The sequence below is a fragment of the Falco rusticolus genome, chromosome 14 (genome assembly GCF_015220075.1).
Source record: "Falco rusticolus isolate bFalRus1 chromosome 14, bFalRus1.pri, whole genome shotgun sequence".
Classification (NCBI taxonomy): Eukaryota; Metazoa; Chordata; class Aves; order Falconiformes; family Falconidae; genus Falco; species Falco rusticolus.
The window spans coordinates 23771322-23789394 of record NC_051200.1 but is presented as its reverse complement, the minus strand read 5'-3'; the positions used below and the strand labels follow the sequence as shown (position 1 = coordinate 23789394).

At 46.3% G+C, this 18073-nt stretch overlaps 1 protein-coding gene across 2 annotated transcripts; it reads right to left on the bottom strand.

Moving 5' to 3' along the window:
* Positions 1 to 5565: 5565 nt before the first annotated feature.
* Positions 5566 to 15268, bottom strand: LOC119157490 (V-set and immunoglobulin domain-containing protein 4-like). 2 transcript variants are annotated; one of them, XM_037408482.1, is made up of 9 exons: positions 15099 to 15268; positions 13762 to 14118; positions 12851 to 13132; positions 11904 to 11972; positions 11138 to 11215; positions 10781 to 10849; positions 9918 to 10031; positions 8645 to 8666; positions 5566 to 7505 (listed from the first exon to the last, which is right to left on the bottom strand). In XM_037408482.1, the coding sequence occupies exons 1-9, from the start codon at positions 15151 to 15153 to the stop codon at positions 7307 to 7309; spliced, it is 1245 nt and encodes a 414-aa protein (XP_037264379.1). In that variant the 5' UTR covers positions 15154 to 15268; the 3' UTR covers positions 5566 to 7306. The 2 variants fall into 2 exon arrangements, with proteins under 2 accessions (XP_037264379.1, XP_037264380.1); XM_037408483.1 differs by lacking the exon at positions 11138 to 11215.
* Between the last annotated feature and the right edge of the window lie 2805 nt (positions 15269 to 18073).

Below are 18073 nucleotides of genomic sequence, written 5' to 3'. Positions count from 1 at the left end.
AAGACTATAAGGATCTTTCCAGTTCCATTGCATGTTCCCCTGTCCCCACCCACTTCTCTTACCATCCTCTTGACTTTTCTGACTAGTGCTCTTTTTTATTATTATTCATAAAATCACAGAATGGTTTGGATTGGAAGGAACCATACAGATCATTGTGTTCCACCTCCCTGCCATGGGCAGGGACACCTCCCACCAGCCCAGGTTGCCCCCAGCCCCATCCAGCCTGGCTCTGAGCACCCCCAGGGATGGGGCACCCACAGCTGCTCTGGGCAGCCTCTGCCAGCGCCACCCTCACGGGGAAGAATTTCTTCCCAGTATCTGCCCTAAGTCTGCCCTCGGTCAGCTTAGAGCCATTCCCCCCCGCCCTGTCACTGCACCCCCCCGTACAAAGCCCCTCCCCAGCTTTCTTGTTGGCCCCTTGAGGTACTGGAAGGTGCCACAAGGTCTCCCCCAGAGCCTGCTCTGCTCCAGGCTGAACAGCCCCACCTTTCCCAGCCAGTCTCCATAGGAGAGGTGCTCCAGCCCTCTGATCATCTTTGTGGCCTCTTCTGGACCTGCTCTGACAGGTCCATGACCTACTTGTGCTGGTGGACTCCAGAGCTGCACACACTACTGCAGGTGGGGTCTCATGAGAGTGGAGTAGAGGGGAAGAATCACCTCCCTCAACCTGTTGGCCATGCTGCTGGGGATGCAGCCCAGGGTACGGTTGGCTCTGGGCTGCACGCACACATCGCTGGGTCATGTTGAGCTTCTCATCAGCCAATACCCTCCAGTCCTTCTCGTCAGGGCTGCTTTCAATCCATTCTCTGCCTAACTTGTATCTGTGCTTAGGATTGCCCCGATCCACATGCAGGACCTTGCACTTGGCCTTGCTGAACTGCATGAGGTTCCCATGGGCCCACCTCTCAAGCCTGTGAAGGTCCCTCCGGATGGCATCCCTTCCCCCCAGCGTGTCAGCTGCGCCACACAGCTGGGTGTCGCTGGCAAACTTGCCAAGGGTGCACTCAATCCCTGTGTCCATGTTGCTGACGAAGATGTTGAACAGATGCTCATGATTGTGTGTTTCTTTTTTAATTTCTTTTCTTCCACATTTACATTCACTTCACAGTGAAAGAGCTTTATGATGACTACACAGTCAAGTGCTTGGTAGCAAGGAGAAGCAAACCTGAGTACGCTTGTAAAGCATGAATTCAGTTTCATCTGACGTGTGTGTGATGGTATTGCTCAGCAGAGTGCTCAGGGGCTCAGCAACCATCTCCATTGTACCATAAGAGCTCAAAACTGGGCATCCAGAGATGGAAAAGCACAGGTCCGAGTGCACTGACTCACCTAGCACCGTGCAGGATTATGAGGCAGGGACCAACCTGTTGATGCTCAATTCCATTTCCTTCATGTCTTCAGCTCCTTCAGCTTTTCCACCACACGCATGTACCAGCTTCAGCAGCAGCAGACTCCCTGAGTGCAGCCTGGTTCACCTTCTGAGCAGGTCACTCTGTGACCTGAGCAAGGAAGACAACCAGCACTAGTTTCTTTGCCAAACAGTCTGAGCCTTTTAGACCACAAAACTTCGGATGCCACTTCTACTGCTTTTTTCTGTTTTAACAGAAAATGTCCAGAGAAGAAGTATTAAAAACCCCAACATCCTGCTCTTTACTGTGATAGGAATTTCCCTGCAAAAGCTCCGTTTTCTACCACCTGCCCAGAAACGGTGCCCTATTGCAGTGCAGCTACAGATGCAGTTAGACCTGCCGGGGCTATGGAGAAGGCGCAGTTCAAGCAATGTCACTGAAAGAGTAAATACGAGTCCATTTTCAGAGATATGATTTAAACCCAACCTTTTGCACACCCTGGCCCATGATTCAAGATAATTTGCTGGGACAAGCTTCTATCACATGTGAAAGATTTTTAAAAGGAGCTGGATTTTGGGGAACGTGCCCTGGAACGAGCTGAAAACCAAAGCTAAAACTGCTGATCGGGCTGCTTTCCGAACCAGAAATGCAACACTTCCTGAAGCTGTAATTATACAGGATGAAAAAATAACTATTTAGCTAAAACGTGAAGAACTGTAGTTCCTCAAACATGATATGCATGACATCTTTCTCCCCCTGGGACAGAGAGGCTGCTAGTTTTCTCCTCCCTGAGTCACAGTCAGCCCATTTCTTTCTTACCAGAGGGACTCCTCATAGTTTTGCATCTGAACACATGAAGAAAAAAACTTTAATATCCCAGGCGTTGTGGCTAGTTACCTGTTTTATTATAATTAATTCTATTTATTTCAGTGTCTCTGCTTTGGATTGAGTCCGTCACTTTCCCCCTTGCAGTGCCAGGTTGACAAAGCACCCTGCAGCCTTCCCCCCCAGCAGGTACCCACCTTCCTTCCACATACTGGACATGACACGCTTTCAAGCATAATTTCTTCAAGTATCACAACTCAGGCAAAGCAGCCAGTATAGCTCTCTGTTCCGCAGTCTCTGCTACTGCATCACAGGCTAGAGGTGGCACAGTAAAGTCCCTGTTTCCCTGAAAAGGAGTGCAGATGGGACCTCAGACCCTAGTCATAGGGACCAACTCTGCAGAGCTTGCATCTTACACTCATGTTTTGACATAGTCTGCCAGAGGCTAGAGAAGTTTGCTACAGTTTTCCTGGCAATGGAATAAGATTTTTAGTCTGCAAGGGTGTGAAATTCAGTACTAAGCTTTCAGCAAACGACCAAAAAGTAGGTATCTGAAGAAGAAATGTCTCAAAAGTGCTCTTTTTGAACCATCTGCACTCAAAAAAAAGGCAGTTTTTACTGCAAGACTTAAGATATTCTGATTTGGTCCAGCCATAGCCAGCTCAGAGATCTGACTAAACAGACTGTGGTTTACTAAGCCCTTTTTGGATGTCCCACAAAAGCTAATTGTATGAGCTGCTGCAGTCATGTACACCACAATTCTCTTCACATATACCAGATAATTGTACAGACAGTATTGGAAACGTGACCTTTGGTCCACCTAAAGAAACAGAAGCTTAGTGTAAATGAACATCTCCTGCAAGACCTGTGCGATAGAAATGTGATACACAAGTTCTGTTTCTGTAAATTAACGTCTCTTCCCAGGAATTCCCAGGTTAACGACATCTTTTCTCAGTTACCCATTATTCTGGCCAGCTCCTTGTAAATACTTCCTAGCACTAAGAAAGGGACCCACATACAGGATCTCACCTGAGCACTCATTTCCTACTTGGTGCCACAGATAGGCTTCACAAATTCAGCTGTTAAAGCAATACAGGTTTTACCTTTACCTGCAGTCATCATGCACGCTAGCTATTGCCGTGTTTGGTAGCCTCACTGCTGTCACAATGCTTGCTCCTTGCAAGCTTCCCATTTCCCCCTTCAGTGGCCCACGAAGGATGGTTGAGCTCTGGATTTGGTAAACACAAGTGCTGGTCTAGGAAGATCTGCCTTAACCTCGGCTCGCCTTCCTGGCATGCTACAGGATGCCATTGGTGTGCTGCATAAGGTGCGCAGCGACTGCCCTTTTCCCCCAGCGGTGCCCCGCACTGCGGTGGTTAGGCTCCAGGCCCTCTCCTGCATTGCCCAGCTGGCCAACAGCGCATGCAGACACAAAACACACAAGGAACCTATTTCGTGGATTTCTTTTCAGTTTTATGAGCTTGTCTTTTACTGTGTGCCTTAAAACAGTTTTATTTAACATCACCAGCTCCTGGTTGTGGTTGTCCAGCCAGTATAAACCTGCTGTTTATCCATGTTTGTATGGCTACATTGCCTGCGGCTTTGCAATGCAACTGGAATTGATTTTTTTTTTTATTTTGTGGCACAGCTGTGGGATACCTGACAGCCGTCATCCATAGGGTGCCAACAGTGAGCATACCTGATGTGCTCAGCCCGCGCTGTGGCCAGCCTGCCCTTTCCTGGAAGGCCCTTTGGCTCCATACCTCTATCTTGCCTCAGTGCTCTCTTCTTCTTGGTCTGGCGCTCTGGCCACATCACGCCACTGCAGACACAGCACTGCGAGCTGTCTCAGGCAGCCCAAGCCAAGCCCCGTTTGGGTAGCTGTGGCAGTCATGTTGGGGTATTCTGAGCATATCGAGCGTCACTGCACTCCCACCTGAGCAAACACACCCAGCGTGCACGCTGGGTCTCTCCGTCCAGCACTTTGACTTCCCCAGAGCCTTTAGTGGTGCTTTGGCATCTTGTGCCAAATCCACAACACCTCTCTGAAAACAAGGATGAAAGGAGAAGGAAAAGCAAGCTAATTCCCAAAAGAGTTGATAGCAGAGGTGATGCCGCTTAAAATAACTGCCTCAGCCTAGTACAGCACAGATGGTCTTTCCTGGCTAGGTCAAGGCCACCAGTGGTGGAAATACAGGCAGGGAGGGAAGAGCTCATGCATTGGCGTCCTTCTGTCCATGCAGAGCTCAGCTCTCCTCCGAGGAGCCAAGCCTACCAGTCTGGATGGCTGTACCCATAACACCGCTTACAGAAAGGACAAGCTCTTTTCTCTGCAGTTGCCAAGCAGCACATGGCATGCCCTCCTCTTTGCTCAGATGTTCAGCCTGTTGCTTGACTTTGGTGTATCTCCGCTTTCCAGTTGCTCCATATAGCAATGAAGTTCTATATTTCCACTGAAATATGTTTGTTTCTGGAATGGAGCTTAGGCAGGTGGGCTGATTTCCAGTAACAGTGACATTCCCTTCCCATTTCCTCCCTACCAAGCACATGCACACACGCACTTTTGAAACCTCATTCTAAAGAATATTATTGCAGGGCTGCAAAAACTGCAACCTCATGTAGAATTGAAAGATTAAGAAAATATGACAGTTTCCCATAAAATTGCAACACTGACAATTTGTCATCACATTAACACACCATCCAGTCATGATTTTCCTGTTGTTCTCTGGAAAACCCTTTTTGTGATAACTGTGTGACTTGCAATACTATTGCAACAGTTCTCCTTCCCTACTCACCTTCCTGCTTAGAAAGGAAGACCAACAGACTTCACTGGCTTTTTACACTCTTCATAGTAGAAGTAATTTTCTTTCACATCCTGAACGTCTTATTTCATTAGCTCTGAACCTCACAATGGACTAGTAGCAGCTCTTGCATTTCTGACTACAGCCTACACACATCATCTGACACAGCGTTCACGATGTATCCCAGACTCCATCAGATTCACAATAATTCCTCTGCTTTCAAGTAGAGGGACCTAATATGCTCCTAAAAGCATAATTCCTGGGCACATGCAGACATTCACATGCACACACACACACCTTGTATAGGCAAAATAGAGAAGTATGAGAAAATCTACTAACTTTGCAGTCCTGAAGTTTAATGATTTTCATTTGCCTCTCCATGTTTGCAATAAGCTGCATGTGCATATTGACAATTTTTACCAAGACATCATCACCAACAAAAGCTGCTCATTGTTCCCTTTCCTTTTGGAAATCAAAGTTCTCCCAGCCCGTGATTTTTAAATATATTCTTAATAAAGAGAAATAAAACTTGTCATACAGGAAATTCAGAGAGAAAGTACAAGGGCACTGATAAGTACCTGTGAAGCGTGCCAGGCAGTCTGTGAATTGCGATGAACTGTTGTACTTTTCAGTCCTCTAATTTCTTCTAGGACCTCTGTGTACTTTGGGTTTTCAGAGCATGCTTATTTCTGTATTGCATAAAAGAAGTACTTTTCCACCCCCTTTAAAAGTGCTACCAGTTAACTTTAGCTAATGTCTGCTTCCTTTTCTCTTTGGAGAAACTGTAAACAAATAGACCCTATTCATCTTCTCCATGCTGGCCATGATGACTATGCTTTGCTTATTTAGCCTCATTCTTCTCCCCGCCTTCCCCCCAAGCTGAGAGATTATAATGCATTTGCACTGAAGTGGTTTCAGGTCACTAATCATCCTTTATTGTCATTCTCATTAACTTCTCTAGCTATGTCAAACCCTTTCAAGATGAGAGTCCTACAAGCATACATCAGGTAGAAGCATTCCACAGGTTTTTACAGTGCTGCAATCCTGCTTTCTATTGCATTGCCTTTCCCAATAGCACCCAGCACTCCTTCTGAACACTGGTGAATTTTGAGCTGATGCTTGCAAAGAACTGCAGATGCACATCTTTCCTGAGGGTGAAGGGCAAGTCTGGGGCCCCACTGATCCTGTAGCTGTGTCACCAATTTCCCTCTCACCCCTTGTTTTGTTTTACATCTGTCCACATGGCTTTTAATTGGACATGGCCTTGCCCTGTCATTCATTATAAAAAGGTTCTTCCATAACTCTGAAGTATCCATGTTTTAGATTTACTCAGTGTAGTACAAATTATGAATAACAAAGCTTTTCAGCTCCCCATTTACTTTTCAGGCCTTTGAAGCCAGGAGGAAAGTACCTTCATGAGTATCTACTAAGGAGCTGTAATTGTGAGTGCTTGCTGGCATTTTAAAGATGAGCCAATGGTACAAAAATACTTATATATCAAAATTATTTAGGCATGTGTAAACAATCCTATCCACAAACTTATGGGAAAGTATCTGATTTCTTTCAAATATTAAACATGCATTAAAAAGAGAATAGAGAAGGTGAACTCAAGGAGTGTGCCATGTTGCAGTCAGTCACCCAAGCCATGCAGCACCAGAACCGCAGTGTGCCCACCAGTGTGCCCACCATGAGCTGCAGCCAGGCATGGACAGTGCAGCACAGTGGGTGCACGGGACAGTCTTTTTTGTGCTGCTGCTGCTGGTGTGGTCAGGTTCTTGGTTTGATCCTGGCTTTAATCTGTCTTTCAGTGTTTCTCTAAGGGCTGTTTCACATTTGAAAGGACATTCTACCACTTACACAGCACTTGAGGCAGATGGGAGGAAAAACGCCAGCTCCCAGGCCAGCCTTGTGCTGTGCTTCTTACCCAATGATGATGGAGACACTCAGCAGCTCTTGGTGCTGGTGCCAGTTCTGCTCCCACCACATGAAGGCTGTGAACATGGACCCTTCTGGTCATATAAAGCCACAGCTTTAGTACAGTGCTTTTGACCTGGGACCTGCATACCCTAGCTTTCAAAGGGTGTTCTTCTACAGAGGTGGTGAAGGGGAACAAAGAAAAGCAAAATCAGAAGTTTGATACAGTGGTCTGTAACTGAACTTCCTAAAGAGGTTTGCATTTTCACTGCAAAGATTGTTAAGGCTCCACAAATCACGGAGGAGCAAAACCTGCTTGTCCAACCTATTTTTCAGAGGCAAAGGTGAATAAGAAGGTAAATTTTGCCTGGATGAAGGTAAACTCCAGGACTGCTACTTGTAGAGCACTGTTGGTTCTCATACAGCATCCCCTACTTCATATTCAGATTCCTGGGTATTTTCAACACAGACATATTCATTCTCTTTTGTATTTATTTCTTCAGATCCTTGGTTTTTCACAGGCTCCATCACATAGTTGTTTTCAGTGCAGGAGATGGGTTCCTCATAATGACCTGTACTTTCACACCCTGAAGAAGCTGCTGCTCTCGAGTTATGGCTGAAATTAAAATACAAAATGAAAGACAAGTTGCAACCAGAGCAGACAAAGCATCTCCCAACCATCAAGATTTAGAGCAAGATTTTGGTCTGATTCTAACCCACATAAACCTGGGCCACTGGATAGTGAGAGTATTCTGAAGGAGAGAACCTTGTCCTTTGCTTCCAGGTGGCAGGAGAACCTTGAGCATTATAGCAGCATCGCCTCCAACCCGGGGAGAGTTTCAGAGGCAGAAGGTGTGTAAGCAACACAAGGATTGCCACCATTTCTTGAAATGGCACAACGAGACAGCTACTCTTTGCAAGGTAAATACCCATCTCTATATATCTATACTTAAAGTGGTGGAGGCATGGCAAATGGTGAGCTGAATGCAGCCCACATCCACCATGTGGCTTATGATGTCTAGTATCTTTAAAATGAAGGTAAATCCTCTGAGGACAAATGCTACCATGCCATTCCTTTGGTTGCTCAGGGTTCAACTGTTAACTTAAAATGTTGCTTTGTAAACTGGAAAGCACAGCCCCTGGGCAAATGCTGCTAGCATGTTCTGCCATGGCATTCAAGTCATCAGCACTTTAATTTTTATCTAGGTACGTTTCGACTGGATTCTTTTCTGGAAGCTTTTCAGTGTAGCTTCCATAGGTTACAAGTAGATCCGTATGCTGAAACCTGAGTTTAGAAATAGCTATAACTTCCTGCCACAGCTATGATTAAAAGAGACAAGTTCAAATAAGGATATTTCAGGGATAAGTCAGAGTATAATCTGTGCATCAGGAGCCTTAGCTCTCCAGAAGGGAAATTCCTGTTCTTTGAATTTGAAAAAACACTGGGAATTTAACCTTGGCAATGATCTTCAATAGGTCTCATTGGGCTGAGAAGTTACTGAACAGCTCTTGCTCATTTTTATGATACTAATATTGCAAAGGAAAAGATCTTTCTTCCTCACATTATGTGTTGATGTGGAAAGCCACCAGACCATCAGTACGATGCACTACTGAGCTAACTTTGAACCTCTTCTTCCATACTGCTTAAGAGGCTTTTCATCTTGACTGCTGAGTAGCACCGTTCGGTTCCCCCTGCCCCGCTGTGATACAGTCCCCAAAGACTCATCAGCATGTTAGATAAAGGGTTATACTCACAATTTTACTTCATAGACCCGAGCTGGAAAAGAATAATCAGAAATGTGTATCAATAATTTGCGTTTATATTCTCAAAAAGGAATTTCTCCTATATCTCCTCTTGATATAAAAAAGTGACCTCTGAAGACAGAATGAAAATAGGAACCTTGGGTATCACGTTAGGTGGATGGTGACTCCTATTCCCAGGATTCAGCCCAAGAAAATTAAAACAATCCATATCCCAGCTGTAGCACAACTGGATCAAAATAACTGGCCTAAGGTCAAAGGTAAAGCTGAGTTTAGAAACTGGAAGTTGCCAGTTCCAACAATTTTCCTATTTGCTAGAAGCTCAATAAAGAACAATTTTGAGGTTATTCCCAATTCCTTTAGAAAAAAGGCAAGAGGCATATTTGCCAATAATTATTAATGATTTAAAGGAACAAAGGGCCAAGGAGAAAATGACAGCCATCAGTATTAAAAATGCCAAACCCCAGCCCCTCCCCATGTTCTCTGTACCCAGCCAAGTGCTGCTGGTGGGACAGGGGCTCTAAGAGAGCATTTGTCAAGAGTCACCTGCTGTTAGTGCAGAGGAGACAGAAGTATTCAGTAAATATGTCCTACGTCTGAAGACTAGAAAGGAAATCAATTCATATTGAGTAGGGAGAATTAATGATGGCCTCTTTTCCACCAGGTACTAACTAAGCAGAAATACTAAACAGCAGCTGGTGCAAACAGGTGTTTTAAAGCAGCAGGACAAGATTAACTCATACCAGGTACCTTAAACAATATGATCAACAAACTCAGTGGAGCAAGCAAGTTTGAGAGCCACAGGATGCCCATGAGGACCATTGGGAAGTAACTGTCCCCAAGGAACCATGGCAGAGCAAGGGTGGCACGGCTGCAGCTGAGTGCCATTGGATGGCCCGGGGGGGGGGGGGGGGGTCAGGGACATCCCCCGAGGCAGCAGCACTGCAGAGTCTGCCTTGCTACCCCAGCCCATCCCACCTGCGGCATCCTCACCAGCTAGCACCTGGCAGAGCTCCCCAGCTGCTGCCACTGGCTTTCCCTGAGGAAAAGGGGCTTCTCTGCCTTTTCAGACCTTCCCCCACCTGCTCTGATCCAGGCATGTTTTGCTCAACTGCCTGTGTGGCATGGGAGCCAGAGCTGCTCCCAGCAGCTGGGAGCACAGTGCCAGCCCCTGCCCCCAGACCCCTCAAAGTTTACAGTTGAACCAATAGTCAGACCAAGCTGGGCAGGCACAACATACTTAAGTTTTCCAGAACATTTTACTCACCATCTTTGGGCTTTCTAATGCAAATGATAAGAAAGATGACAAGGAAAACAACAGCACTGCAGACCACAGCAATCAGGATGACCAGGTACAGGGGCAGGTGAGTCCTCTGGACATCTAGAACAACACAGAGCAGAAGACTTTTGAACAGAGAAGCCCTCCCAGGTCAGGGTGGCAGCAGCTGCGTGATGCTGACCACTTCCAAGGACAACAGCAGCCAGCCCTGTTGCAGGCATGCAGGGTGGGAGCACGTGTGCCTGTTCCTGCTCATCCCCATCTGAACAGCACCTTGCTCACAGGGCTCTGCACAGGCACAGCTGCGTGACCCGACCAGATGTACCGCACGTGCATCTCGCCCAGGGGCTGCGGCCAGGAGGACAGCCCACCGAGCCTCTTAACACTGAGGTTAGTTGCAGCTGCGAGCTGGGCGCAGTAGTTGCACTACACATGAAATAAAGGGTCTCAGCTTTTCAATAAAGGACACTGTTCAGCTGTATTGGAACATGTTTAAACCTACCACAGCACTGCAAAGTGAGAGGAGGCAGAGATCATCTGTTTGAGTTGCACACAGAGGCTTTTCTGCTGTTCCAGCTTGGACACTCAAAGAAAAGATCGAAGGTGACTACCGTTCGGGAACACAGCAACAACTCCGTATGCTCCAACTATGAAAGCTTTGGTTTTTTCCCACCCACATAAAAACATCCAGGGTCTTTTAAAGAGCCACCATGAATCACCTAGGTCCCTTGGGAACAGCCATCAATACAATTTGCAGCCAAAAGGCAGAAAACTAATTTTGAGGCTGAAAGTGCTGAGCAGCCATTTGGGTCCCTAATCTTGTTCTTCACTTTCTTTTGCTCTCCACTTACTCTGAGTTGTAGAATTCTTTTCTGAATTTCCCACACCTTTCCAAGAAGTTGCTACTGTTACGGGCAGATCTGCAAAACAAACAGGAGTGAAAGGCTCACTGTGCATTTTAGCACCAGGAGATCTGGGATTACAGCTGTAGGATCAACAAAGAACGGTAATTACAAGGCAGCAAAAATATGCAAACTCTAGAAATTAATACAATATATATACTATAATATATAGAGTATATATAGTATTGTATATACACAATAGATAGTATGTAGTGTCTATATACCATATACAGTATCTATGTACACACAAACTATATATACACATATACGTATGCATCCAATGCGTGTATGTCTATACACACACACCTGTGACAACAGTGGAGCCCAGTGATGTCCAAGGGATTCCTGAGGTACCTCCAAACACCAGCTCTGTTTGGTTTTTTTCTGTAACAATAGTCAACAATTGTCAACATCTTCTCTCAGCTTCTGCTAGTTGACGCCGATTCCCACAGCCTGCTGTCTGATTGGTGAGGCACTACAAATTAACATTAAACATAACCCAAAAATACAGTTTCCACAAGCAGCCCTACTCTAGCACAGGTCTGAATTCCCACATAGCACAAAACCAAACTGGAAATCACAAGCCCTCCCTCAAAACAACCGTCCCTGGTAAGGCAGACTATTTCCAGTCAGGTCTGAGGCAGCTTTTACATCACTTGGATGTGCTGCTAGCAATACTAGCTCTGCCTCCCACTTCAGCAGCTTTCATTCAAGGCCAGAAAACAAGCAGAGAAGCCCTAAAAAAACCCAACCAGAAAAACCAAAACCAGAACCAGGAACATCCTATATGGTCTACAGGTTAGGAAATGGTGTTTCTAGGAGCCCTAAGACACGTACAGAGCCTTGTACAGAGACACGACCTCTGTAAGGGCAAGCCAAAAGCCCTCTGTGGACTGGAGATTGAGCAAAGGAGGATGTTCTACGTTCAGAAACTTCTGTATTAAGAGCTGTGATGTATGGACTAAACCACAATATTGTCAAGACTGTATTCCCCAGCCACAAAATCCGTCAGTGTCAAATCCTCCCCTGAACCCTTGTCCTTGCTGTCAGCCATGGCTGCCGTTGCCCTGACCTGTGCTGGAGTGATGTCTTCCCGAGGTTCCCACATCGCTCTGAGAGGCCACTGTTGTGGTGGGCAGAGCTGCAAGGAGAACAAGAGAGGCTCACATTGGAGTACGACCCTGTTTACGATGCTGCTACAATACAGAACTTCCCCACCGGTGGGATAAGACCATAAGGGAGCAGCCACTACCCAGAGGACAGGCAGGGTCTGCATGCTAGCAGCATTAACAAGGACGGCCATCGTTAAATCTTGTTCCCTGCTGTACGCTCCTATGTGCAACTGCTGTGAAAAACAATGTGTTGTTCAGCCCTTGCCTTAGTGCCCCTGGGAGCTCAGCAGGCTTTGCCTTTTTCAAAGGTCACCTGAGGGATCTGTGCTTGGCTCTGCGGCCACAGGCTTCATGGCACTGATGACCAAGTTACCAGCCAATGAAAGGAGCAAGTCTCCCACAAGGCATCCATCATGTACCACCTTGCAGATGGATACATCAGAACATAGAGTGTGTCTGAAGTGCAGTGTGTTTTCCTGAAATACGTAGCCAGTTATAAAAAACAAAGGCTGGTTTTATTTTTTTCAACTGCTGAATTACCACCCATGTGTTTCTCGTACTCCAAATGAAGTGCTGATTCCTCGTCTAAACTTGCTAAACTGCAAGAGGCAGCATTACACAGCCAGCAAGAACTTCAAAAAAGCCAAAGAGGAATGAATACGCAGTTTGTATTTAAAACCTCTTTTGCATGAGAAAAGAGCAGTTCCTCTAAAGAGGAGGAGGGAAACAATACAGGATATAATAAAGGATAGAAAAATCGGAGCCAGTGGTGAGAAGTGCTTTAGAGTACCGAAAGCAAAAGGTTTTTGTGTTTTCTTCTTTCAGGGAAAGGAAGCAGGAACATTGTTCCATTCCAGTATGGAAGGACTCCAGATGTTCTCATCGAGCTGTGGCTCTGGGGACTCACCTCTCACTGTCAGCTCAACGGTGTCGCTCTGCTGCACTGCCCTGGCTCCAGCCCTGTTCTCTGCCTCACAGTAGTACTTCCCGGCGTCGGAGGGCTGCAGGCTGTCCCACGCCAGCTCAGCCTGGCTGCTCAGGAGCAGGGCTTTCCCTCCCGGGGTGCTCCTGAACCAGCGGTAGCTGATGGGGGGGGACCCGTCGGCCACACAGGTCAGGCTGGTCCTGGCTCCTGCCGGCACTGCCAGCCCCAGCTCACCCGCCCTGATGACGGGCTTGGTCACAGCAACTGGAAGACAAAGCAGACAGGGCCCAGGTCACGCTGGCCCTGGCTGGCTGGGCAAGGTCCCCCTGCCACGGCAGCTCTGGCTCTAGCTCTCAGCGCTTTCCCAGGAGGAAGAGGGGCACGGCTCTTGTGTTGCCTCTCTGCGCACATTAAGCTCAGTTCACCCGTGCCTGTACCAGCTATGCCACCCATTGCACCTCCTGCATGGAGGCTTGCTCTGCTGTGTTGATGCCCTCTCCATTCCTTTATAAATCACCACTGCCCAGGGAGAGGGAGACTGGGCTTGTGCTGATGAAGTGTAGTCAAAGAAAAGCAATGCAATATCCCAGGGACTTCCCCTCTGGCTTGTCCCCCTTGGAAACGCTGAGCCATCAAGTACCAGTAGAGCCAGGGAGAAACTGGTGAGCAAGAGGCCACAAATCCTCACCCAGCTCCTGAACCTCAGGGTGCAGCACCCTGGGCAGAATTTCTCCCTCTGACCTATTTGCTGCTTCTTGATGGAGCCTGGTGCCACTCAGCAAAATGCTTCTGCATTTAAGGCGGGTGGTCACTGCCTACCTGATCTGTGCAATCCCTAAAAGCCTTCCTGAGCCAAGCCTTCCACCCCTGCGCAGCTTCCCTCTCAGGTTTACCTTTAACAACCTCCACTTCAGTGGTGATCTCTTTTGCTATCAGGCTGTTGTTGCTGGCTCTCCAGGTGACCCGGCAAGCGTAGGTTCCCCTGTCAGAGATCTGCAGGTTCTGGATGTGGAGAGACACGTTCCCTGGGGTGTCCCTCGGAACGCTGACCCTGCCCCTGTACTTGGACAGGAGAATGTTGTCATCAGAGCCATCCCTCCAAAAGACTGTGCTGGAGCTGTGGTCATGTACCACAGTCCACTTGAGGGTTTGCTGCACAAAGCCCTTCACAGGCACATAGGTACACGGCAAGGTGGCAGACCCCTTCCATACACCTTTGACCTCACTGGGGCCAGTCAGGTCCAGAAAAGCTGCAGGAAGAACGAAGAAAGAAAATTTACAGAAAACAAAGCAATCATGGTGAAGGCAGCTCCTGGGTGATGAAGTGTTGGTGAGAGCATCAGCAAGTGGAATCCACCAAAGCCAGAGCATGGGCAGCCAGCGTAGGTGTGAGGGGTGGCGTGACCAGGGATAAGCTAACAAGAAGGCAATGTGGCACGAGGAAAACAGGTGGGAGGCAGCAGACTGCCAGGGCCACTGACATGTGCCATGTGTGCAGCGTGGCACCTGCTCAGCCTGGCACCTGCTCTGCCTGGCGTGTACCTGCTAGCAAGCAGATGTGGGCAGAGCAGGGGCCACGGTTAGCAGATGACTGGGACCTGCAGGAGGAGTTTGCCTGGATCCCGAGCTGCACAGTGCCTGCCGCCACCTCACACCACGCCTGGGGCTTTCCTCGCAAGCGCTGCATGTCAACAGCAAATCACCGTATGAACAGTTTTCTCTCCTCTCCTGCCCGTTTGTTCTTCTGAAAGAAACTGCTGTTTCAGACTAAACTGAATTTAAGGAACTTAGGCAATGGATCAAAGTAGCTAAATTTTCCTGTAAAAATTAGGTCCATCACCTTTGTCCCAGTACATTTTTGTCACTCTTGGGGCTAAACCTACACCTCCACAGACACTTCTTTACCCTTTTCTCCTGGTTTGCAAACCTCCCTGTTCCTGGGAACACAAGAACTACCCAGACCCTTTGTGCTGGGCCGCTTGCAGTGCTCTGTGAAACAGCCCTCACTTGAAGTAGGTGGGCAGCATCTCCACAGCCTTCACACACCATTGCACACCGCAGCCACTGGATTTGCGACAACCTAGCATGGAGCCATCAGCATGCAAAGATGTTGGCCTTCCTCCTACAGCCCCATTCCCAACACAGAGCCCCCCACACACAACCGCCCACAGGCAGGCAGACCCGTGCCTGGGAGGAGCTGCCGGGGCAGGATGCCTTCCCCAAGACTCACCGTTGCAGACAAGAAGAGGACTCAGAAGCAGAGCTGCTCTTACCAGCACTCGCATCCTCCCCAGTGCTGCGCCTTGTCCTGCTCAAGCAGGACAGCCCTGTTCTCTCAAAGTCAGGGGTAAATCAGGAACACCTCCCTTTCTTTGCTCACTTTGTCATCGAGAAGCCAGGACAGCTGTTGATGGTCTTTCCTTCCTCTTTTTCAGAAAAAAAAAAAAAAAAAAAAAAAAAAAGTGTCTTGGCAATGACTGTCAGAGGTGTGGGCAGAAGTCCTAAGGGAGGGTAAAAAAGAGGAAAGTTTAAGAATTACTTCAACTCTATTTCATATTTCCTCCTGAGTATGCTTCCCCCCCTTCATTTTTTTAATTCCACTTTAAAAAAAAAACATTTCCTTTGTTTCTTTTTACTCTAAATAATAAGTTTTAACATGCCTGTTACATACAAGAAGGTCTGAAAGAGTACACTTTAAGGAACTAAACAACCAAGGTCCTTACTATTCATTTTCTTACCAGCTTTTCTGTGAAGCTCACCACTGTATTTTAAATTAAGATTAATGAAACACCCTAAATAGCTGCATTAACAGCATGAGACAAAAATATCCTATATTATTACATCCCATTTAAGAGGTGGGAAATTTATGTATACAAATCTGGAAGGAAAAAAAAAATAAAATTTCCAAGAGCTGCAGGCACCAGATTTGACCATCCCACTGTATGTCACAGATCGGCCCTCCTTTCCCATGTGGCAATTTAGCTGCTTGGTTGAATTGGTTAATTGCATTCAATTAAGAGCATGGATTAGGGCCATATGCACCTGCATCTCCCTGTAGACTGCTTTGGAGGCAAGTAAAGAATTGTATGCCTAGAGAGAAAAAAAGGAAGTTACTAAAACAGAAAGCCTTTGAGACAATGAAATTGTGACTTCTTAACTGTAATGAGATGTTATATTATTAAGGGTAATATTAGTTATAATTAATCTGTATTATTAAGTAATTGAGCACTAGACCTGTCTGGAAGTATCTGCTCTCTACCGAAACATTATCTTCAAGGGATTTTACATGCCTTTTTCTGTCTTCTGCAGCTCCTAATTTTCTTTCTGCTCTAACGACAGAAATGTCTTCTCCTTCATTGTATTCAGCTCAATTGATATGAGCCCTGTGCTCTTGTTACATCCAAATTCAATATCCAGTCTTCAAATGCAAGTAACCAGAACAATTAAATGCAGTCAACAAAATTCTAGGCCATGTTCTAAATTACAACCCTCCTTCAGTAACAGACAATGTTTGCACCTGTAGAAGCATGTACAGGATACCAGAGCAATCAAAGCTGTGTACCTGATTCGGAAGTAGTGGCAATGTAGGGAAAAAAGTATTTCTTATAGTCCTATATATGGCTTACAGATGGCTCTACCCACATTGTTATTTGTAGGAAGCTTCACTAGGTTGTTATGTAATTTAACATTAAAACCAGGAGATTTGTGTATACAGCTCTGGGAGCTCTGATATTATCTTGTTCCTTTTCTTTTGAGGTCTTTGCTGTCGTTGTGATTGCTTGCTTTTACATGTATCCTTACCTTGGAGTAATTGATAGTTCATTCTGCAAAACAATGGTGCTTAAAAGCGTATATGCATATAGGTCTGATTTTTTTTTTGACTACTTGTTATTAGGATTGATGTAATTATGACAGTGTTATTGGTATGAATTTGAATTTGGTTCTTTTCAGGTTATAACATTCTGATCTCTATTTTCCTGAAGCTGGTGATTTTACTACACACAATTTTCATGCCTTTATTTGGTTAGAAAATCTTTGTATCCTTGCAGTTGTTTATCAGTCACGACCTAGGGAATCATCTGTTGAATTAGTTTCTTACCATCTACTACATTTGCAGTTGTACCTGTAATTAAAGAGGACATCTAATGTGCATAAGGTCTAAATGCTTCAGAAAATACCCTACTTGATAAAGCTGAGAAAAAGGTTCAACAGGGATTCAGAGATTTTGGGACCTGGTTTCACATGCCTCCCCTTTGTAGCCCTGTATTCCTTCATCAGAAATTTTCCGTGAGATGCAGCTCTGACCTACGGTGGCTGGTACGGGGAGAAGCAGGAAAAGCTTGTGCAGGCTGCAGTGTTCACATACTACTTGGTTCAAAAAAGGAAGGTAAAAGAAGATGTTAAGTTCAAGTTAATGAAACCCCTTCCTGGGGAACGTGGCTGGCTGGACAGGTGGCCAGAAGCCTAAATTGTCTCGGACTAAGTCATAAGGGAACCTGCCGCTAGCAGGGTGCGGACCAACCAGGAAGCTAGAGCTCAAACTGCTTGAGAAAAAAAAAAGAGATATGTATAGTTATGTACTTATATTTACATTTACCTTTACGTTTTTGGATGGGGGGGACAGTGGCAGGAGAAATCTGTTGTCCTTTATAAGATGCAAGCACAGACACCTGTACGCTAAGATGCCCTTGGCAGCAATCTCCTGTATCTGCCTTGGGAAACCATGGTAACACAGATGCTGCTTTTCAAAACTGCAATCTTGTTTTAGGAGAGAGCAAACCATTTTGGGCATGGGCTGGAGGAGGTGGCATCATACAGTTCAGGAGAGAATGTAAGTTTTTCTTGTACTCTGGAAAGCTCTGTGTTAGGAAGCACACAGCAATATGAGATAAAAAAATTGATGGCTAGGCTGACATGGTCTGTGTGGGGAGGGCTAGTCTGGGGCAGTATGAAAAACAATTATGAAAGGAGCATGTGAGGGGCAGTTTTCACTTTCTCACGCTGTGCTTGTCATGTCTGGGTGTGTTCTGTAAATTCTCAGCATGTGGCAGTCAAGGGAAAGGAACCTTTCCTTCTCCAGACACGGGACACTAAAACCAAGAAGTAAAAGTGGCAGCTATGTGCGTTGGTGCTGAGGAGGAAGGAAACTTGCATTACAGTGAAGCAATTATGGTCACGGGTAGCACAGACTTGTTACGCATCAAG